This window comes from Pseudophryne corroboree, chromosome 5 (genome assembly GCF_028390025.1).
Source record: "Pseudophryne corroboree isolate aPseCor3 chromosome 5, aPseCor3.hap2, whole genome shotgun sequence".
NCBI classification, from domain to species: Eukaryota; Metazoa; Chordata; class Amphibia; order Anura; family Myobatrachidae; genus Pseudophryne; species Pseudophryne corroboree.
The window spans coordinates 277,136,543-277,161,240 of NC_086448.1; the positions used below are offsets into that span (position 1 = coordinate 277,136,543).

Consider the following 24,698-nt stretch of genomic DNA (forward strand, 5'->3'; position numbering starts at 1 on the left):
TCCGGATCGCATCTTCAGATGCATCGGCTGATAACCCTATCTCCAAGGACCAGGGTGTCTCTGCTGTGGTGGCTGCAGAGTGCTCATCTTCAAGAGGGCCGCAGATTCGGCATACAGGACTGGGTCCTGGTGACCGCGGATGCCAGCCTTCGAGGCTGGGGGGCAGTCACACAGGGAAGAAACTTCCAAGGACTATGGTCAAGTCAGGAGACTTCCCTGCACATAAATATTCTGGAACTGAGGGCCATTTACAATGCCCTAAGTCAGGCAAAACCCCTGCTTCAAAACCAGCCGGTACTGATCCAGTCAGACAACATCACGGCGGTCGCCCATGTAAACCGACAGGGCGGCACGAGAAGCAGGACGGCGATGGCAGAAGCCACAAGGATTCTCCGATGGGCGGAAAATCACGTGTTAGCACTGTCAGCAGTGTTCATTCCGGGAGTGGACAACTGGGAAGCAGACTTCCTCAGCAGGCACGACCTCCACCCGGGAGAGTGGGGACTTCATCCAGAAGTCTTCCAAATGATTGTAAACCATTGGGAAAGGCCACAAGTGGACATGATGGCGTCCCGCCTAAACAAAAAGCTAGAAAGATATTGCGCCAGGTCGAGAGGCCCTCAGGCGATAGCTGTGGACGCTCTAGTGACACCGTGGGTGTACCGGTCGGTTTATGTGTTCCCTCCTCTTCCTCTCATACCAAAGGTACTGAGGATAATAAGGAGAAGAGGAGTAAGAACTATACTCATTGTTCCGGATTGGCCAAGAAGAGCTTGGTACCCGGAACTTCAAGAAATGATCTCAGAGGACCCATGGCCTCTGCCGCTCAGACAGGACCTGCTACAGCAGGGGCCCTGTCTGTTCCAAGACTTACCGCGGCTGCGTTTGACGGCATGGCGGTTGAACACCGGATCCTGAAGGAAAAGGGCATTCCGGAGGAAGTCATTCCTACGCTGATTAAAGCTAGGAAAGAAGTTACCGCAAACCATTATCACCGCATTTGGCGAAAATATGTTGCGTGGTGTGAGGCCAGGAAGGCCCCAACGGAGGAATTTCAGCTAGGTCGATTTCTGCACTTCCTGCAGTCAGGGGTGACTATGGGCCTAAAATTGGGTTCCATTAAGGTCCAGATTTCGGCTCTATCGATTTTCTTCCAGAGAGAACTGGCTTCACTACCTGAAGTTCAGACTTTTGTTAAGGGAGTGCTGCATATTCAGCCCCCTTTTGTGCCTCCAGTGGCACCTTGGGATCTCAACGTGGTGTTGGATTTCCTAAAGTCACATTGGTTTGAGCCACTAAAAACCGTGGATTTGAAATATCTCACGTGGAAAGTGGTCATGTTGTTGGCCTTGGCTTCGGCCAGACGTGTATCAAAATTGGCGGCTTTGTCATGTAAAAGCCCTTATCTGATTTTCCATATGGATAGGGCAGAATTGAGGACTCGTCCCCAGTTTCTCCCTAAAGTGGTATCAGCTTTTCATCTGAACCAACCTATCGTGGTGCCTGCGGCTACTAAAGACTTGGAGGCTTCCAAGTTGTTGGACGTAGTCAGGGCCCTGAAAGTCTATATTTCCAGGACAGCTGGAGTCAGAAAGACTGACTCGCTATTTATCCTGTATGTGCCCAACAAGTTGGGTGCACCTGCTTCAAAGCAGACTATTGCTCGCTGGATCTGTAGTACGATTCAGCTTGCACATTCTGCGGCTGGACTGCCGTATCCTAAACCAGTGAAAGCCCTTCCACGAGGAAGGTGGGCTCTTCTTGGGCGGCTGCCCGAGGGGTCTCGGCTCTACAACTTTGCCGAGCAGCTACTTGGTCGGGGTCAAACACATTTGCAAAATTCTACAAGTTTGACACCCTGGCTGAGGAGGACCTAGAGTTTGCCCATTCGGTGCTGAAGAGTCATCTGCACTCTCCCGCCCGTTTGGGAGCTTTGGTATAATCCCCATGGTCCTTACGGAGTCCCAGCATCCACTTAGGACGTCAGAGAAAATAAGAATTTACTCACCGGTAATTCTATTTCTCGTAGTCTGTAGTGGATGCTGGGCTCCCATCCCAAGTGCGGATTGTCTGCAATACTTGTATATAGTTATTGTTTAACTAAAGGGTTATTGTTGAGCCATCTGTTGAGAGGCTCAGTTGTTATCATACTGTTAACTGGGTATTGTATCACGAGTTATACGGTGTGATTGGTGTGGCTGGTATGAGTCTTACCCGGGATTCAAAATCCTTCCTTATTGTGTCAGCTCTTCCGGGCACAGTATCCTAACTGAAGTCTGGAGGAGGGTCATGGTGGGAGGAGCCAGTGCACACCAGTAGTCTAAAGCTTTCTTTATAGTTGTGCCCAGTCTCCTGCGGAGCCGCTATTCCCCATGGTCCTTACGGAGTCCCAGCATCCACTACGGACTACGAGAAATAGAATTACCGGTGAGTAAATTCTTATTTTTTTGGTGGGGGCCCAAACAAACCAATAATTTCAGCCACAGTCATGTGGCAGACCCTGTCACTGAAATGATTGGTTTGTTAAAGTGTACATGTCCTGTTTATACAACATAAGGGTGGGTGGGAGGGCCCAAGGACAATTCCATCTTGCACGTCTTTTCTTTGCCACATCATTCCAGGGGTGCTGCCCTATATGGGGTGCGGTCATCTACCCTATCAGTCCAGGGGTGCTGCCCCACTGCCGTTTAAGTCCAGGGGTGCTGTTGCCTGCCTGCTGTGCTGTGTAATTCTCCAGGGGTGCTGCTAATGCTGTATACGTCCAGGGGTGCTGCCGTATAATTCCAGGGGTGCTGCTGTACTTGATCCTAGGTTTAAATGAAAGCCTAGAGCAGATATGAAACAAGCTTCAACATCACAAACAGATTTGTGAAAACTAGCCGCAAAGGTGGAAATGGAAATTGCCGAAGTGTTTTTAAATAATGTGGGGAGAGACCACAATTGTGTCCAAAGTCAGTGTGACTCAGAAGAGACTCTGGGGGTCATTCTGACCCGATCGCACGCTGCACTTCTTCGCAGCCGTGCGATCGGGTCGGAACTGCGCATGCGCCGGCGCATGGCAGTCATCGTTGCCTAGCAATTGCCTCTGAGACAGAGGCAGTCGCTAGGCAGGAGGGGGCTGAACGGCGGTGTTTAGAGGGAGTGGTCCGGCCAACACAGTTGTGGCCGGACCGTTGGGGGGGCGGGCCGCGGCGGCTGCATGACGTGTCACGCAGCCGCTGTGGCCAGCGGGAGCGACGAGTAACTCCCGGCCAGCCGCAGGAGCTGCGCTGGCCGGGAGTTACTCATCAAATACAAAGGCATCGCCGCTGTGCGATGCTTTTATATTTGTGCGGGGAGGGGGGCGGGGCGGCACAGAGATGCAGGGCGGGCTATCCCTGTGCTGGGCGTCCCCCCGCATGTCTGAGTTTATGATCGTAGCTGTGCTAAACTTAGCACAGCTACTATCAACTCGGAATGACCCCCTAAATCATAATCCAGCGCAACTGCCAGAGAGGTAAAAGTGATATTTTCTGCCGGAGCATTAGAGAGAGGTTCTTCTCAATTATTTCATGTTAGGGACTCACTCAAATGAATGGCTTCAATTAGTCAACCTTAATTTTCATTTATCATTGATTTTCCACATTTTGGGATTTTTGATGTAGAAGATGCGCATTTGTTGTAAAGGGATCATCTTTTCCTAATGGCTGCGAAGGGTTATCGCAAGACCTCGCGGTGTTAGAAGAACAGAGTTTCAGTGATCTTGCATTGCATCAGCTTTCCATTGCACTTCAGCACTAGATTGGACAGGTGCTCCTGTGAGGCACAAACAGTTACTGAATAAGGCCCAGTATGGAGTCTCATGGTGAGTTACAGCCAGGAAGATGCCTGGCTTGCCATGTAGAGGCATGCTGTGGGCACAGAGGTTAGCATTGCTGCCTCCCACAGTCCTACTTATAGTATGAAATGAGTTTGGACTGTAGAGTGGTAAGCTCCACTCAGACAGGGGCTCAATAACAAAAAAATTTACTGCACAGTCGTGCTTAGTACTTTACCGAACCCACCCGAACTCAACTTGCCCCATCCGGGGCTGCTATGGGGGCTCAGGAGGGGCTGCTAAAACATCTAAGGGGCTGCTTTACTTAAAAATAAAATATGAATAAAATAAGACACACGGGTATGCTCACATGCGTGTAACTGGGACACACAGGTATGCTCACATGCGTGTAACTGGGAGCTGTGAAAAACAAAAATTTGGCATCTGCCACAAAATATGTAAATAAAAATGCAATTTAAAAAAAAAAAAGAAACCCACAAGATTTTCACAAAAGAAGTCTCCAGACTCCGTGGAGGGGAAAATATCCAATCTTGATCCTGTGGTATACACCAGTTTATTTGCATCCCAGCATTAAATCCAACATTATCTTAATCCCTGAAAATGGAGAAGGGGGTACAATTTTGGAGGCTTTGGCCCCTAGTTTTTTCAGTTTGTCCAGTAATGTGGTAGTTAAAAATTATATATTTGCGTGGTTGAAGGCCTTTCTGTTCCACACCAATATAGGACCGGAGGTGAAAGCCTGTGTGTTGTTCCTGATTGCATGTGCCTCTCTAATTTTTAATCACCTTCGTGACACTGTTTTCTTCCCCTTGCCTCTTCTCATAATCTGAAAAGTCATCAAACATGGAGGTGGTATGTTTGTAGCTAGCTGTGATTCTGAGAACTTGGCAAGCTTTTTCCAGGGGGACCACCTGTCGCTGAAATGATGGGTTTATTAAACTGTGCATGTCCTTTTTAAACAACATAAGAGTGGGTGGGAGGGCCCAAGACAATTCTATCTTGCACCTCTTTTTTTCTTTGCATTATGTGCTCTTTGGGGCCTATTTTTTAAAACTGCCATCCTGTCTGACACTGCAGTGCCACTCCTAGATGGGCCAGATGTTTGTGCCGCCCACTTGTGTTGCTTAGCTTAGTCATCCAGCTACCTCGGTGCACCTTTTGGCCTACAAACAGTATTGTGAGGTGTTCAGAACAGACTGGAAATTAGTGGAAATTAATGTTATTCAGGTTAATAATACCGTAGGATCAAAATTACCCCCAAATTCTGTGATTTTAGCTGTTTTTATGTTTGTGTGTATTTTTTCAAAAATCATCCAGATCCAAAACCAAAACCCGAAAGGTTGGTTTTGGCAAAACCAATCCAGATCCAAAGCACGAGTGGGGATCCAGATCCAAAACCAAAACACAAAACCCGATAAGTATCCACTGCACATCTCTTCTTTAAACCTTCTAACTACGGACTAATTTCCCCGGAATTTCCTAATTGTCACTATATACAACTTTTCCATCAAACAGCGATAATAGGATAAGTATTCTACTCTGGATCATTTGGTCTAATTCATGCAGCTTTATATCCATCAGCTACACTTTTTATATAAGTTATTGTGAGTTTATGATATGAACCAGTTTGTTTCATTTATTTTATATTCATTGTAATTGTGTCTAATTTTATCTTATGCTTTTGATAATATTACATTCGATCAAGTAAATACTATTTGTGCAATTCTTGACAGAAAGTAATTTATCAGTGAACCTTTACTTTCCCCAGCGCAGTGAAAAAAAAATTTTTTTTTAGTCCTTATACTGTATATTATAGACTCAGCAAAGTCTATCAGTCATTTGCGACAAGTGTTTAAGATAGCTAATTTAGTGCCAGAGTGTATGAAGACGTTCACACATCAAAACATTTTTTTAGATTAATAGATTAGACTAACAATTATATTACTAGATTAGACTAACAATCTGTAAAGAAGCGGCCACAGCGCTTGCCATACAATTTGAACATCAATCAGCTTATCTGATGATGACAGCCCTCCTGGTGACTTGACTTCCTCTAAGACACCATTGGGGTGTGGCTGTATGGGACAGGGGTGAGACTGCACTGGGGCAGAGACGGAACTACACAGGGTGCTACAAGAGTGACTGGATGCTATAGCCAGTTTTGGTGCATGTGGTAAGGACCGCTGATGGTCCCTGTGGTAAGGACCGCTGATGGTCCCTAAGACCCAGGCATATCTCTGTCTATGACAAAGAAGCAGATTGCTGCTGGGGCCATCAGCGCTGTGTGCCACCTGACTGACACTGACACAGTATTCCCTAGAAGCTAGTGTTTAAATAGGGGTACAGGAGTTACATTTCCCAGGACCCTCCTCTAATAGAAGGCTTCATTGTAAAGTCCACCCTTACTGCTGGACTATTCTTCTCCTCTCTCTGCTTGCTCAGATACAGAAGCACACAGATTTTTACATGTGCTCATATCCCTCCCCATCTGTGCCTCTAACCTCCCTCCCATAGTGTTCCCCTTACCACCCTACCATGTGCCCCTGATCCCCTTACCATAGTATGCTTCTGACCCACATACCCATTTGTGGGCTGACCTAAATCCCTATATATGCCTCGCAATCTGCTTCCATTTAATTTAAAGTTCCTCTAATTCCCAACCCTACTGTGCATCTGACTACCTCCCCATGTGTGCCTCTGACCCACCTCCCCATACAGCTTGTGTCACTGATATACCTCCACAAGTATTCCTTTCACTCCATATCATACTGTGCATCTGAGCTTCCTTCTCATGTGTACCAGTTACCCTTCCCCCCATAGTGTTCCTCTTACCTCTCTACCATACTGTGCCGCTGACCCCCGCTACCATAGTGTACCACTGACCTACCTCTCCATGTGTGTCACTGATCTACCTCCACATCTGTACTTCTAACCTCCTCCTCTCTTACCATGTCATCCTCAACTGGGCCTTTTCTTCCTTCCCAAGGCTGTTGGCTTCTGATATGACGTAGTGTAGATGGAGACAAGACTGCGTTCAACACATTTGGGCTTTTTCTCACTTCAAGGATTTACTGTCAACGATAATATGGATATCGCCAACGATAACCCCTGTTGGTTATGACTGCCTTTGTATGGGGAAGCCTCACCAGAAGCAGCATCTGGAAATCATAAAAAAGTATTTATTGAATGAATCATTTTTGTGCAATCTTCAAATATCTCTAAAAGAAAATAAACAGATGCATCCACATACACCTTTCATTTATTTGTGTCATATGGCATGAGATGCCTGGACTACTAAGATTCTCCACCATATAAAATCACAAGGCATGACTAAGTCAAAGAGTCTTTTATATATATATATATACTGTAAAATAAGCAGGGAAACTGTATATTGGTTAGGGAAGGGGATCTGGTTTATATAGACAGAACAGAACATAAGGGGATTAGTTTATGCAGTAGTTAGTCTAAAAAGATGCCTTGGAGCACTTTGGAGAGAGGTGTCTCTTTAAGAGCAATGGCAGCCTCTTCAAAGTTTTGCTTTGGGGCACGCAAAGTCTTAGTTAGGCCCCTGGCTTTAGATAATATTTCTGGCATTATTCCCAGATGTAAATACAAATATTTTGGATGCAGAAATAATGGTAGTGGGCCTGATCAAATGTGGCTGGGGTTGCTATCACTGCTGCTTACATAGTCCCTAAGTAGCAGTGAAAGCATTCATATGGTAATGCAGCAAGTGGGGTCACACCCCCTGCTGCATTACAGATCTGAACTGCATACTAGGACGCAGTATCGGATCATGGGGGTCATTCTGACCCGATCACACGCTGCAGTTTATCGCAGCGGTGCGATTTGGTCAGTACTGTGTCGGCGCCGCTGTGCGCCGGCACATGTCAGACAGCCGAAGTCCGTCGTTGCCTAGTACTCGCCTCTGCCTGATTGACAGGCAGAGGCGGCCGCTGGACGGGAGGGGGCTGGTGCCGTTTAGGGGGGCGCGGTCCGGCCAATGCAGGCATGGCCATACCGTTGGGGGGGGGGGGGCGTGGTGGCTGCGTGACGTCACACACAGCCGGTGCGACCCGGGCAGCACAAAGGTTCTCCTGGCCAGCCGCAGCTGTGCGATGCTTTTGCACTTCTGCGGGGGGGGGGCAGCACTGACATGCGGGGTGGGGTGGACCCGCATGTCTGAGTGCCTGATCGTAGCTGTGCTACATTTAGCACAACTGTGATCAACTCGGAATGACCCCCATGTCCTACACCATCAGCCTGTTGCGTGAACCCATGGGGTCGCGCAAGTTGGCCACCACAGGAGCTACCAATTGCTGTCCTCTGACAGAGATCCTGGTCTCATCCCTCCCCTGCAATGGCAGGGATATGCCTCCATTTTGAGAAATGGAGGCCATCATGTCCCCGCCCTCCAAACATCAGCAGACTGTCAATCACTGACAGTCTGATGCCGTACTACATACTGTCTCGAAGGACCTGTTCACACAAGTGCAGAACGGATCCTGCGCACAGTACTCTGCGGCTCAGGATGGCACTTGGTCCACATCTGAATCATGCCCAGTTTGTCAGTATTAAGGCCCTCATTCCGAGTTGATCGGTCGCAAGGCGAATTTAGCAGAGTTACACACGCTTAGTCTACGCCTACTGGGAGTGTATCTTAGCATCTTAAAAGTGCGAACGAAGTTTACGCAATATTGCGAACAAAAAAAACTTAGCAGTTTTAGAGTAGCTCCACACTTACTCTGCCTGTGCGATCAGTTCAGTGCTTGTCGTTCCTGGTTTGACGTCACAAACACTCCCAGCGTTCGCCCAGACACTCCCCCGTTTCTCCGGCCACTCCTGCATTTTTTCCGGAAACGGTAGCGTTTTCAGCCACACGCCCATAAAACGCCGTGTTTCCGCCCAGTAACACCCATTTCCTGTCAATCACACTACGTTCGCCGGTGCGAACAAAAAGCCGTGAGTAAAAATCCTTTCTTCATAGCAGAATTACTTAGCGCAGTCGCAGTGCGAACATTGCGCATGCGCTCTAAGCTGATTTTCACTGCGATGCGAAAAAAAAGAACGAGCGAACGACTCGGAATGAGGGCCTAAGTTTTAAGGTCAGTATCATGTTTTAAGCAAGTTATATATAATCGTCTTTTAGTGCTTCATTCTAATAACTTACATATCATTATATAGACTGTCATTTCTTTGATTTATGTAGCTTTTCCCATAATTATTTTTACACAATGTCATTTTTCAAAGTAGGACTTAAACTGATTACAGTGAAATGAAAGTTATTTAAGTAAATTATACTTATTATGAATGGTTCACCCGCAGTGTCATTATTAATGCTCAGTGCTTTGAGCCTATTAAGCTGACATAATGTTCAAACTAAGCTGCAAATAGGTTTTAATATTGTAGAATGATGTGAAGAGTGACATCTGGAAAGGCTTGTGCCAAGGATTCGTTTGTTGTTAATTTGGTAAAGATTACATATTCTGCTCGTTAGATTTTATTTCTTGTTTCTTTTATAGGCAACGAAAGTTCCATCTTCAAACTCTTCGTGAGCTGTCAGAGGTCCAGAAAATGACCCCGAGAGAAAGAATGAGGTTAAGAAAGTTGAATGCTGCCGATGAGAAAGCAAAACGACTAAAGTAAGAAAAATATTCACATTGGGCAACATTCCCACCACCTCTTTACTCTGGCCTGCTTTCAAGACTCACATATTATCCTAAAAACAAATTAGAATAAGATGAAAATATTTTTGCCATTACGGGCCAAATATCGGGACTTCTAGCCCATAAATAGTCTCCCTTTGTGCTCCATCTGCTGCCCGCACCTCCGCTGACCAGGAGGGTGTCACTCCCGGGCTCCGGAGACAAGGCCTCCTGCACTTACAGGTCACGGCCTAGTCACCTCGCTGAAGCCGCTGCCTCGAGTTGCAGATTGCACTCGGAAACGGTGCACACTCTGCGCGGAAGTCCGCGGACTCGGCCAAACGGCTACAGCACGTCTGGAACCCCACAGAGGCTACTCCTAGCTGTCGGCACCCTGGCTGTGGACTCCCTCAGTACCCCACATAAAGGGTTTGAGAGGTCCGTATCCCTGGACACTGTCACTGCAGCCTGTGGGGAGAGATTGCAGGATTTCACTGCTGCACTCCATCTAACATTCTCACATACTCTTCCTGCAGTATCCTTTTGAGCCCTGAATATAGGAGATAGTGCTCCCATCACCTGCAAGATCTCTTAAGTGGTGCCTGAACATATAGTTAACGCAGTGAGTACACTCTTTATGCAACTGACTCTTATGCCATAATATCACTTACCTGGCTCTCATTTAAGCAACTTGCATACTGCTCTCTGGCTCCCCCCAACAGCACAGTCTGGTATTTGTCATCACCTCCTATCCTAGCTACGCTTTGTGACTTTTCATAAACGATACTATATCTGAGACTTAGCTATTTTTGAGCGAGGCGCTGTGCTACATATTTTATGACCTGCTCATCCTCATCTTTTCCTGTTAATATACCCTACCGCATCGAGATGTAACGTGTATAACTCAGACAAATTACTCCTCCACATCTCTGCTACACAGAACTTTGACCTATCCATCTACTTTTTTGTAATTTAGCTCTCTAGATCATCCTTTTCACCGGAGTGACCCTCACAAATCTACTCTCTGCACCCACTACAATTGCATGTAATCTATCTTTGTCTCTTATGACCTCACCTGGAAAAGTTCCTGGTGTCCACACCAATGTCCTCCTCTGGTCCTACCCCAGGCGCTCGTGAGGACATCCTTCACAGAAATTCTTCCAATTCTGACTGCTCCACCACTCGCTCACGATTTCAACGAAAACGTACAAACACTACAGCTACTAAACAGCCTAAAATGAAACCTACAGACATTGCAGCGGTGCTGGGGCCTCTCCTAGATGAGAAGCTAGCGGGCATTAAAGAGGCCATAGACTCCACTTTGACCCAACTAACGCAACATAATGGCCGCTTGGATGAAGTCGAGTAGAGGGTTTCAACGTTGGAAGACGACCTACAGTCTGCACAGACCACTATAGAGGCCCATAATAAGGAAATTAAAGGCCTCACTGACAAGCTTGATGACTTGGAGAATCAGAGCCGTCAAAACAACCTGAGGGTGGTGGGCATTCCGGAATCGGTGAAGGGATATGAGCTGCTAGACCTTCTTTCTAACTGGCTACCAGAAAAATTAGCCATGGGCCTCAAAGGATCACTTTTGGCCATTGAAAGAGCTCATAGAATAGGACTTGAGCGCAGAGATTCTACTGGACGCCCTCACCCTGTTACTATGAGTATCCTCAATTACACGGACAAAACCAAGCTCTTAGACCATTACCAGAAGTCAGAAAGTCTATCTTACAAGGGAGAGAGACAGAAAAAAAGGCATTTGGTTTCCCCCAGCACCCTGAATGATAACAGTAACCAGATATAAATCCCACATAATAATAGAATTCAGAGATCTTCGTTACACATATTTGCGCAAATGTGTGGTTAAGCGCCAAAGCCACATCAAGGCGTCTCTGTATATTTGGGGTCCCTAGCGTTATATCTAGGTGCAGGGTGTGGCACCCCAAAACACCAGCATAAGCCAGAAAGCCCAGCGTAGCATACCAGTGAAAAATCTATAGTGTTAATAAATTAGTATTTAGGAAGCTGAAGCTATAGAGAGGGTGATACAAACATGAAATGTAATTAAAATAGAGAAATAGTGTTAAAAAATAAATAAGTGAAAAGTGTTAATAGAATGTAAAGGTATGCCACACTAAAGCCATCCAGCTCAGCCAGTCCAGAGGCACCACACCTCACACCTCCATTACCCCAATCTGGGTCTACTATTAACCAGCAAGGAGCCACATGATAATGGCTCCTTACTACAATATGTCTAAGCTAAGAGCTACCTACCTTGGAGCAACCCCATAATGCTCCATGTGGCATGTCAGGGCCTGCACCTCCTCCTAATGCAGGAACCTCTCTGCCTCTCACAACAGACATATATATTGGTAGATGCTCAATTAGCTTAGTGATATCATTCAGGTGCTCGAAAGGGAGGGGTATTTCTGAGCAAGAAAAAAAGGCATTTGGTTTCCCCCAGCACCCTGAATGATAACAGTAACCAGATATAAATCCCACATAATAATAGAATTCAGAGATCTTCGTTACACATATTTGCGCAAATGTGTGGTTAAGCCCCAAAGCCACATAAAGGCGTCTCTGTATATTTGGGGTCCCTAGCGTTATATCTAGGTGCAGGGTGTGGCACCCCAAAACACCAGCATAAGCCAGAAAGCCCAGCGTAGCATACCAGTGAAAAATCTATAGTGTTAATAAATTAGTATTTAGGAAGCTGAAGCTATAGAGAGGTTGATAATAAATTAGTATTTAGGAAGCTGAAGCTATAGAGAGGGTGAGAGACTACTTATATTCCAGGACTTTTCCAACTATGTCGCTAATAAACACAGAGAGTTCGCTCCACTATGCAAACAGTTGTTTGAAGACAAAGTCACGTTCTCGTTGCTATATCCAGGTCGCCTTCGAGTTTTTGTAAATGGAAATTCACTCTTCTTCGATGATCCATTGGCGGCAAAGGCCCATTTTGCTCATCCTGATACTTGAGTGCTAAGTACTTCTTAAAGTTTGCTCTCCTTTTCAATTGTTATCACCTATGGGTCACACTGTGTTAAGGGAAAAATGTTGGCATACCATCTATGTATGCCAGAGGTTATGCCTTTACTTGTTACATGTTTGTTAGGTTGATTGTTTGTTTGTTTTTTCTTTGCCTGCTGGGATGATGTGTCTCGATCCTCCATAGGTTGCCCCGTCTTTGCTTGCTGGGACAAGGAGGGACACCGTTTTACCTATGTAATTTTTTTTACTCTACTCTCCATCTATGGGGATAGGGTAGTATGACAAACCATACTCCCTCCCAACCTCCTGGCCCGGTAGTTGCTCCACTTTTTGATTTCAATATAATATCCTGGAACGTGGAGGGTCTTAATAGCCCCGTTAAATGCAAAAAGGTACTCGCACATCTTTCTCGTATGACCCCTCACATTGTATTTTTACAGGAGACGCATTGGGTACATGAGTCCTCTATTTCCTTAAAAGCCCCCTGGATTGGAGATTGTATCTCTGCTCCCTATACCAACAAAACCAGAGGTGTTACTATTCTTTTTCATAGGAATCTTCAATATTCAATCCTTAAAAAATTTGTTGACCATGAGGGTAGATTTATCTGATTAGATGTTTCTATATCAGATATTCTACAGAGAGTTTTATCTTGGGGTGGTCAGAATTTAATTTAGGGGGTGACTTCAACGCGGTCGTCGATCCATCCATGGACAGGTCTGGGGTAAGTACCAAAAGACCCGGATCATCTCCTAATCTTCTTTTCTCTTTTTGTTCGCAACTTGCTTTACTAGATCCTTGGCGCATACATCACCCTCTCCATTGAGATTACTCTTTTTACTCACATCCACACACCACTCACTCTCGCATCGATTATCTTTTCTTATCTAAACATATTTTATTTAAAGTTTCTCACACCTCCATTAAAGATATAATTATATCAGACCATGCCCCCATAATTTTGTCCGTACATTTAGCTTTACCTCAATGTATCTTCAAATGTTGGAGATTCCCAGCGTATCTCCTTCATTCTGAGGATTTTTTATTACATCTTAAACATACCTGGCTTAACTACGTCACTGACAATTTGGAACAAGAGTCTAATGTTCCACTTTTTGGGGGGGGGGGGGGGCTCTAAAGCTGTCCTTAGAGGGCATATTATTTCCTATGTCAACTCTAAACGTTAGAAATGTAACTCCAAATTGCAGGAACTGAGTGCGGCACTCACGCTTGCTTATCGTACCTATAAACAATGCGATAGTCCTACCCATAAAGAAACGTACCTCATGGCAAAACAAATCTATGATACATTTCATACCGAACAAGCCCAAACCAGCTATGACTACGACAGGAATAAATTTCATAGATGGGGAATAAGTCAGGGAAACTTCTGGCTAATCTGGTCAGAGGACCTCGGAACAAAACATGGGTTGATACTAGAGATGAGCGGGTTCGGTTTCTCTGAATCCGAACCCGCACGAACTTCATGTTTTTTTTCACGGGTCCGAGCGACTCGGATCTTCCCGCCTTGCTCGGTTAACCCGAGCGCGCCCGAACGTCATCATGACGCTGTCGGATTCTCGCGAGACTCGGATTCTATATAAGGAGCCGCGCGTCGCCGCCATTTTCACACGTGCATTGAGATTGATAGGGAGAGGACGTGGCTGGCGTCCTCTCCATTTAGATTAGGAGAGAGAGAGAGAGATTGACCTGAGGCTGATACTGTAGAAGAGAGTGCAGAGTTTAGTGACTGACCACAGTGACCACCAGCAGTGCAGTTGTTTTATTTAATATATCCGTTCTCTGCCTGAAAAAAACGGTACACACAGTGACTCAGTCACATACCATATCTGTGTGCACTGCTCAGCCCAGTGTGCTGCATGCCTGCATCATCTATGTATATATTATATATCTGACTGTGCTCAGCTCACACAGCTTATAATTGTGGGGGAGACTGGGGAGCACTGCAGTGCCAGTTATAGGTTATAGCAGGAGCCAGGAGTACAAGACAGTCACATACCATATCTGTGTGCACTGCTCAGCCCAGTGTGCTGCATCATCTATGTATATATATTATATATCTGACTGTGCTCAGCTCACACAGCTTATAATTGTGGGGGAGACTGGGGAGCACTGCAGTGCCAGTTATAGGTTATAGCAGGAGCCAGGAGTACATATTATATTAAAATTAAACAGTGCACACTTTTGCTGCAGGAGTGCCACTGCCAGTGTGACTGACCAGTGACCTGACCACACTGACCACCAGTATAGTTAGTAGTATACTATATTGTGATTGCCTGAAAAAGTTAAACACTCGTCGTGTGACTTCACTTGTGTGGTGTTTTTTTTTTTATTCTATAAAAAACTCATTCTGCTGACAGACAGTGTCCAGCAGGTCCGTCATTATATAATATATATACCTGTCCGGCTGCAGTAGTGATATATATATATTTTTTATATCATTATTTATCATCCAGTCGCAGCAGACACAGTACGGTAGTTCACGGCTGTAGCTACCTCTGTGTCGGCACTCGGCAGTCCATCCATAATTGTATACCACCTACCCGTTATTGATTTATGGAATCATATTTATGAATATTAATATTTAATATAACATATATGGTTATTAATATATGGATATATTTAAATTAATATGCGTTATCATATATATCTGCAAATATATTATGTCAGGCTTACAAATTAATTGGCTGATAAATATATGCAGTCCTTATATATATATGACGTATGAAATTATGAAGTTAAGATTCCTTAAAGAGAGTTCAAGCTTGAATATTACCGCTCTTTTTATATGATTCTTTATTTACAGGCAGATCAAATCGTACAGAATAAGATATACACAGTAGTGATATATATACTAATTATAATTATATTAAGCTATGCTATGTTTCCTTCGTTACATAACATAAAACAACATGACATAAGTTTCACAAACAGTTTCAATTATTATCATATTTATACTTGCAAGTTAAAGATTGCCATCCCAAGAATCATTCCTTCTGCATGTTCTCCATGACTTCTCCTCCTGACTGACTTCCTTCCTTCTCCTTCTTCTTCTCCCTCTCCCTCTTCCTTCTAACTCCTAACTACAAGTCTGGTCCTTTTATCTCATATTTTACCAATTCAAACTATCATATTCTCATAGTTTCCAATGGAATAGGTAATTATAGGTTTGTCAGATTCCAAGGTGTAATAAAACAAACATTGAACTGGGCTGTCGTGTCCTGTTCACGGAGGCATGGTGTCATAAAAGTGTGGTGTCCACACTGCCTTAAGCAAGTATAGTATTGTAAAATCTGGAATGTCTTTTCATCCAAAGTTCTGTTGTATTGACAAGTTTTCCTGGGGTCGGTTACACAATGTTTTATCAATGGATGTGATCTCTTTTCATAGTAGTTAATTTATACTCCCTAGCTTTTAACCTTCACTGGACAATAGACAAACCAGTAGATTCTGATCTACTGTAAGCACACCTGTGAATTCCAATGACCAACAGAGCTCTGTCACATACCTATTATCATTTATGGCCTAATACCTTTTCTCTACAATGACTCTTGATCTTACTGTAACCTCTCTGGCCTTATTTATGACTAGAGCAGAATAAACCTGTTCCCTACACTATTTTTTACCATCTTGCTGTAAAACACAAATATACAGTATATCTATATAAACACATACACAAACCTAATCTCTTAAATCAGCTAAACATTACCTCATACATTCAAACTTATTTCATATCTATTCCTTACTATATATATCCAGTATACTGTCCACTATGGTAACATCGCCTATTTATAATGAATTATATTTTGATTCAGACAATATCCATTGCCCTAATATTATACTAAGTGCAGACAATTACCTATAAGGCAACAGTCGCCCCCTTGTGGCCATGAGAAATTCTTTTGATTGGCCACACATTAAACTAGCGTAATTGCTTCCAAATACATTTCAAAATATTCCTTCAAACATAACTTTCGTTGTAACCATAATATATACCATAAGTGTAATAATAATAACCATTATGATTTTAAAAATCTCTAAAAATTCTTAGCTTACCTAACCTTATTCTACTTTTTAACTAAAGCAGACAAAACTGAGGTTTTTATTCAGTATTCATGAGGAAAACTAATTTCTACAGACATTTGGAATACCATAGCCCAATTGTAGACCTTTTTTCTGTATCTGGATCAGTACGTTTGGACATTTTTGCTGTTCTTGTATGTAGCAATTTACTGGGATAAGACTGTCATCTGCGTGGTTTGCTTGCAATTGGAGATGCCTTGCGTTTGCATTATGGCCTTGCGTTTGCAACATTTGCACCATTACTAGAAGTAGAATTCTTCGTAGCAGCTGCTCCTTTGCTTGCCATTTCGCTGTTTGAGGCAGAGGGCTGTGTACGTCGAGTGCTGTGTCTTGAACATTCAGTACTTGTGACGACCCTCAGTAATAGTAATAGTCTTTATACAGTCTTTAGCAGTTCTGTTTCCTTTGCGTTTATCCAATGCCGCAGTTGTGACCAGTGTCCATATTGCTTTTGCACAAACAGGTTGTGATTTTGAATAGAACAGGCATATATGAAACAGTCTTTTTTTTTTTTTTTTCTTTCTTTCTTTCTTTCCTTGCTTGTTAATAGTAGGTCTTAATTGTCTTCGGGCAATAGTACCACAAATGGCTGTGAGTAGTACACCTACTCTGTTCTGTATTTCCTCACTGAATAAATTACCATGCAGTCTTAAATCTCCTTATTCTACCTTGTACCTATTTATACATCTCAATCTTACATAAACTTATACCAGTTTAACCCATATAAAGGCGTTTTCTATCCTACCTATATTTTGACTAATAATTATTTAAAATGCTTTTGATGTGTATATAGTAACATCCTATCAATACAATAAATGAATATAATTTTGCTTCAAACAGATATTAAATATCATTTAGGAATGGCTTTAAATATATCTAATTCCATCCAATATTATTTTATATGCAGCCATGTGCATATACAGTGACCCTGTTATGCTACAAATAATTATCTTAGACTTGTGACAGTCTTTATTAAGAGAATTATTCATCCCACTTAATAATCTCGGCCCAATTTGTTATAACGTGGTATACCATCCTGTATTAGATATTTAATTACTTTTGAAGCTTTTACGAAGGAAGCATAGGTAGTATCTATTGTGTAATATATAAAAAAAACATAAAATATTTACAAGGTATATATGCAATGATATAAAATATATCTCAGACAAATGTTTACATATATGTGATTAAGGTATATGAAGGGATGAGACAGTTCTGTATAATCACAGTGATGAGATGTGCTGTACACTGTTGTGGGAGTGTACATGTAGTTTGAAAGACAAGTAATGATTACTTGTGATGAAAGGGTTAATGAAAACCTTCCCCTTTCTTGTGAAACTGGAAAAATCCTTGAGGATTTGTCCATATATCAGTCTTTAGGGATGCTATGTAGATTTTGCTGGATAGCAGCGATGAAAGGGTTAATGAAGACCTTTTCCCTTGTAAATTGGAGTCTTTTTGGAGTCTTGCACCATTCTGTATACAGGTTGCCAGGATTACTATGAATCAAACAAAAATACATACAATGACTATCACAGATATTTATACAGTGATTTAACATAGCTTGCTATGCATTCTGTCCTATCTGCTGCATGTTATCAGGTACAGAATTTACAAATGTGTCTTTTAACGATTGAATAACAAACAAACAATTGTTTCTGGCCTGTGCCAATCTTTCCTGTCACATTGTGTGTCAATGACAGCACAATTGTCGCTGCAGATATGATGCAGGTTTAATTTGGAAACTGTGGCTGTTTGAACATCAAAGCAAACAATGGCTTCATTGGATCTAACAAGTAAAGGAATGATACTACCGTATTCACTTGTGACCATACTCCCTTGTGATGCAGCCTGGTCCCAGACTGTCTTTAACCATAGCGTTTGCTGCTTGGTGTGGCTCCTTAGTTTGGAAGAATCTTGGAGCTTCTGAAAAAACCTACTTTTGTGGGGAGAGAAACTTGTTAAACTTTGCCAAATATGTATTGCAGGTCCCAGGGCTTTCTGTCTTTCCACACCTGTAATAAAATGGTTATGGCACCAGGGCATAAAAACATTTTCATCCTGGTGATCCTTTTTGTCATTGTTAATTGGTGTGTGGTTTGCAGAATGACACTCTGCATGTGGTCTCTCTGAGAGCATGCAAACATTTGCACCATCACTAGAAGTCTCTGAGTGCTCTGTGGGGGTTACATAAGTTTGGGAACTTTGTTTGTAAACATGCATTCCTGAATTAATTTCATGGATTTTCCCTTTAAACATGTTTCCAGGTGAATACATTTCAAGGTTTGCAACTCTGGTTGCCATGGGAGTTTTCACCATGGGGAACTTCCCCACCCCTGTGTGCACTGTACTGCTGCTATCAGTGTTTAAATCTGCTGACAATTCACCTTTGCCTAAGGGCATAACAAATTCTTCATTTACATTGGGAACTCTGAGAGTGTATTCAGCAGAATACTCATAATCTGAGTTACAATGATCTTCCCCCTTACTAGACACAGTATAGGGGACATCTCCTATTGCTGCTACCTCCTTTACATTAATGTGCTGTCTGATGATAGACACATCCGGCACATTGCTACTTTCTTCCTTTACCACAGAGGCTGTTCTGCTGGTGGTCTGTGTGACCATAGCAGACTCCATGCGCTGCACATTGATGCAGTCCTGCAACATGTAACTTTCCTTAATTTTAGGATCTTGACTGATTAAGTCATTTCTGACTCCTGTAGACTCTGTGTACAGAGTTTCACATACCTCAACACTATTCCTGTTTGGTGTTTCTATCTCAGCTTGCTTGCTGGATGTTATCTCTTCATCAGAGATCTTGACAATTTGATTACAAACTGTCAGGCTTTTCGCTTCTGCCCCAAACTTTTTCTGTTTATTTTTCTGTTTAAGGGACTTAAATAACGAATGCATTTTTGCATTAATGGTCAGGCACGCCTTACGAAGACGTGAACCTGATTCTTCTTTACATTTCTGTTTGGCTTCTAGAGCCGCAGTTCTGCGCATTTTTCTAAATGCTACAGAAAACTTTTGCATTTTTAACATTTCAATGCTAAATTTATATATTCTTTGTTTTTAGTACTGAAGGTATCCTCTCCTTAAGATTGACCGGTGTCTTAAGGTTAAACTCTAATACCTGGTACATTTATACATTTATTTGGAAATACTCTTTTCCACTGTGCACATTTTCTATTCTAGGCCTTTAAATTCTTTATTCTCATTTGTAACCTATTCCACTGTGATCTTGTATTTTGCCAGCAGGCTTATAGCCTTTGGTGCTGCTTCCTAATAGATATTATGTTAGTTAAAATAACGTATATTGCACTAACACATTTATCCTAGGTTATACAGAATACAAAATTGACATTACACAATGGTAATAAATTTTCATAGATACATCCCCACCGTGATTCTGCAGATTTGGTAGCCAGCTTATAGCATCTGCTACTCCTCATAAATATTATAAATCAGATAATCAGATTCAGTAATAACAAGTCCAATTCGTGGTCGCCAATATTGATTTATGGAATCATATTTATGAATATTAATATTTAATATAACATATATGGTTATTAATATATGGATATATTTAAATTAATATGCGTTATCATATATATCTGCAAATATATTATGTCAGGCTTACAAATTAATTGGCTGATAAATATATGCAGTCCTTATATATATATGACGTATGAAATTATGAAGTTAAGATTCCTTAAAGAGAGTTCAAGCTTGAATATTACCGCTCTTTTTATATGATTCTTTATTTACAGGCAGATCAAATCGTACAGAATAAGATATACACAGTAGTGATATATATACTAATTATAATTATATTAAGCTATGCTATGTTTCCTTCGTTACATAACATAAAACAACATGACATAAGTTTCACAAACAGTTTCAATTATTATCATATTTATACTTGCAAGTTAAAGATTGCCATCCCAAGAATCATTCCTTCTGCATGTTCTCCATGACTTCTCCTCCTGACTGACTTCCTTCCTTCTCCTTCTTCTTCTCCCTCTCCCTCTTCCTTCTAACTCCTAACTACAAGTCTGGTCCTTTTATCTCATATTTTACCAATTCAAACTATCATATTCTCATAGTTTCCAATGGAATAGGTAATTATAGGTTTGTCAGATTCCAAGGTGTAATAAAACAAACATTGAACTGGGCTGTCGTGTCCTGTTCACGGAGGCATGGTGTCATAAAAGTGTGGTGTCCACACTGCCTTAAGCAAGTATAGTATTGTAAAATCTGGAATGTCTTTTCATCCAAAGTTCTGTTGTATTGACAAGTTTTCCTGGGGTCGGTTACACAATGTTTTATCAATGGATGTGATCTCTTTTCATAGTAGTTAATTTATACTCCCTAGCTTTTAACCTTCACTGGACAATAGACAAACCAGTAGATTCTGATCTACTGTAAGCACACCTGTGAATTCCAATGACCAACAGAGCTCTGTCACATACCTATTATCATTTATGGCCTAATACCTTTTCTCTACAATGACTCTTGATCTTACTGTAACCTCTCTGGCCTTATTTATGACTAGAGCAGAATAAACCTGTTCCCTACACTATTTTTTACCATCTTGCTGTAAAACACAAATATACAGTATATCTATATAAACACATACACAAACCTAATCTCTTAAATCAGCTAAACATTACCTCATACATTCAAACTTATTTCATATCTATTCCTTACTATATATATCCAGTATACTGTCCACTATGGTAACATCGCCTATTTATAATGAATTATATTTTGATTCAGACAATATCCATTGCCCTAATATTATACTAAGTGCAGACAATTACCTATAAGGCAACACCGTGGTTTTTTTTTCTTTCTTCTTTATACATACATACTACTACATCTCTTTATCAACCAGTCTATATTAGCAGCAGACACAGTACAGTACGGTAGTTCACGGCTGTGGCTACCTCTGTGTCGGCACTCGGCAGTCCGTCCATAATTGTATACCACCTAACCGTGGTTTTTTTTTCTTTCTTCTTTATACATACATACTACGACATCTCTTTATCAACCAGTCTATATTAGCAGCAGACACAGTACAGTACGGTAGTTCACGGCTGTGGCTACCTCTGTGTCGGCACTCGGCAGTCCGTCCATAATTGTATACCACCTAACCGTGGTTTTTTTTTCTTTCTTCTTCATACATACATACTACGACATCTCTTTATCAACCAGTCTATATTAGCAGCAGACACAGTACAGTACGGTAGTTCACGGCTGTGGCTACCTCTGTGTCGGCACTCGGCAGTCCGTCCATAATTGTATACCACCTAACCGTGGTTTTTTTTTCTTTCTTCTTTATACATACATACTACGACATCTCTTTATCAACCAGTCTATATTAGCAGCAGACACAGTACAGTACGGTAGTTCACGGCTGTGGCTACCTCTGTGTCGGCACTCGGCAGTCCGTCCATAATTGTATACCACCTAACCGTGGTTTTTTTTTCTTTCTTCTTCATACATACATACTACGACATCTCTTTATCAACCAGTCTATATTAGCAGCAGACACAGTACAGTACGGTAGTTCACGGCTGTGGCTACCTCTGTGTCGGCACTCGGCAGTCCGTCCATAATTGTATACCACCTACCCGTGGTTTTTTTTCTTTCTTCTTTATACATACATACTACTACATCTCTTTATCAACCAGTCTATATTAGCAGCAGACACAGTACAGTACGGTAGTTCACGGCTGTGGCTACCTCTGTGTCGGCACTCGGCAGTCCGTCCATAATTGTATACCACCTACCCGTGGTTTTTTTTTCTTTCTTCTTCATACATACATACTACGACATCTCTTTATCAACCAGTCTATATTAGCAGCAGACACAGTACAGTACGGTAGTTCACGGCTGTGGCTACCTCTGTGTCGGCACTCGGCAGTCCGTCCATAATTGTATACCACCTAACCGTGGTTTTTTTTTCTTTCTTCTTCATACATACATACTACGACATCTCTTTATCAACCAGTCTATATTAGCAGCAGACACAGTACGGTAGTTCACGGCTGTAGCTACCTCTGTGTCGGCACTCGGCAGTCCGTCCATAATTGTATACTAGTATCCATCCATCTCCATTGTTTACCTGAGGTGCCTTTTAGTTGTGCCTATTAAAATATGGAGAACAAAAATGTTGAGGTTCCAAAATTAGGGAAAGATCAAGATCCACTTCCACCTCGTGCTGAAGCTGCTGCCACTAGTCATGGCCGAGACGATGAAATGCCAGCAACGTCGTCTGCCAAGGCCGATGCCCAATGTCATAGTACAGAGCATGTCAAATCCAAAACACCAAATATCAGTAAAAAAAGGACTCCAAAACCTAAAATAAAATTGTCGGAGGAGAAGCGTAAACTTGCCAATATGCCATTTACCACACGGAGTGGCAAGGAACGGCTGAGGCCCTGGCCTATGTTCATGGCTAGTGGTTCAGCTTCACATGAGGATGGAGGCACTCAGCCTCTCGCTAGAAAAATGAAAAGACTCAAGCTGGCAAAAGCAGTAGCACCGCAAAGAACTGTGCGTTCTTCGAAATCCCAAATCCACAAGGAGAGTCCAATTGTGTCGGTTGCGATGCCTGACCTTCCCAACACTGGACGTGAAGAGCATGCTCCTTCCACCATTTGCACGCCCCCTGCAAGTGCTGGAAGGAGCACCCGCAGTCCAGTTCCTGATAGTCAGATTGAAGATGTCAGTGTTGAAGTACACCAGGATGAGGAGGATATGGGTGTTGCTGGCGCTGGGGAGGAAATTGACCAGGAGGATTCTGATGGTGAGGTGGTTTGTTTAAGTCAGGCACCCGGGGAGACACCTGTTGTCCGTGGGAGGAATATGGGCGTTGACATGCCTGGTGAAAATACCAAAAAAATCAGCTCTTCGGTGTGGAACTATTTCAACAGAAATGCGGACAACAGGTGTCAAGCCGTGTGTTCCCTTTGTCAAGCTGTAATAAGTAGGGGTAAGGACGTTAACCACCTCGGAACATCCTCCCTTATACGTCACCTGCAGCGCATTCATAATAAGTCAGTGACAAGTTCAAAAACTTTGGGTGACAGCGGAAGCAGTCCACTGACCAGTAAATCCCTTCCTCTTGTAACCAAGCTCACGCAAACCACCCCACCAACTCCCTCAGTGTCAATTTCCTCCTTCCCCAGGAATGCCAATAGTCCTGCAGGCAATGTCACTGGCAATTCTGACGAGTCCTCTCCTGCCTGGGATTCCTCCGATGCATCCTTGCGTGTAACGCCTACTGCTGCTGGCGCTGCTGTTGTTGCTGCTGGGAGTCGATGGTCATCCCAGAGGGGAAGTCGTAAGCCCACTTGTACTACTTCCAGTAAGCAATTGACTGTTCAACAGTCCTTTGCGAGGAAGATGAAATATCACAGCAGTCATCCTGCTGCAAAGCGGATAACTGAGGCCTTGACAACTATGTTGGTGTTAGACGTGCGTCCGGTATCCGCCGTTAGTTCACAGGGAACTAGACAATTTATTGAGGCAGTGTGCCCCCGTTACCAAATACCATCTAGGTTCCACTTCTCTAGGCAGGCGATACCGAGAATGTACACGGACGTCAGAAAAAGACTCACCAGTGTCCTAAAAAATGCAGTTGTACCCAATGTCCACTTAACCACGGACATGTGGACAAGTGGAGCAGGGCAGGGTCAGGACTATATGACTGTGACAGCCCACTGGGTAGATGTATGGACTCCCGCCGCAAGAACAGCAGCGGCGGCACCAGTAGCAGCATCTCGCAAACGCCAACTCTTTCCTAGGCAGGCTACGCTTTGTATCACCGGTTTCCAGAATACGCACACAGCTGAAAACCTCTTACGGCAACTGAGGAAGATCATCGCGGAATGGCTTACCCCAATTGGACTCTCCTGTGGATTTGTGGCATCGGACAACGCCAGCAATATTGTGTGTGCATTAAATATGGGCAAATTCCAGCACGTCCCATGTTTTGCACATACCTTGAATTTGGTGGTGCAGAATTATTTAAAAAACGACAGGGGCGTGCAAGAGATGCTGTCGGTGGCCAGAAAAATTGCGGGACACTTTCGGCGTACAGGCACCACGTA

At 43.1% G+C, this 24,698-nt stretch overlaps 1 protein-coding gene across 3 annotated transcripts in view; it reads left to right on the plus strand.

Moving 5' to 3' along the window:
• NEK11 (NIMA related kinase 11) overlaps positions 1-24,698 on the plus strand; it is a 959,809-nt gene that overhangs the window by 594,211 nt on the left and 340,900 nt on the right. For 2 of the 3 annotated variants that reach the window (XM_063922363.1, XM_063922361.1), the window contains exon 10: positions 9,340-9,459. The exons of the other annotated variant lie outside the window; for it this stretch is intronic. In XM_063922363.1, coding sequence (XP_063778433.1) covers positions 9,340-9,459 — 120 coding nt within the window. The remainder of the gene's footprint in view (positions 1-9,339; positions 9,460-24,698) is intronic. 3 annotated transcript variants of the gene reach the window in all.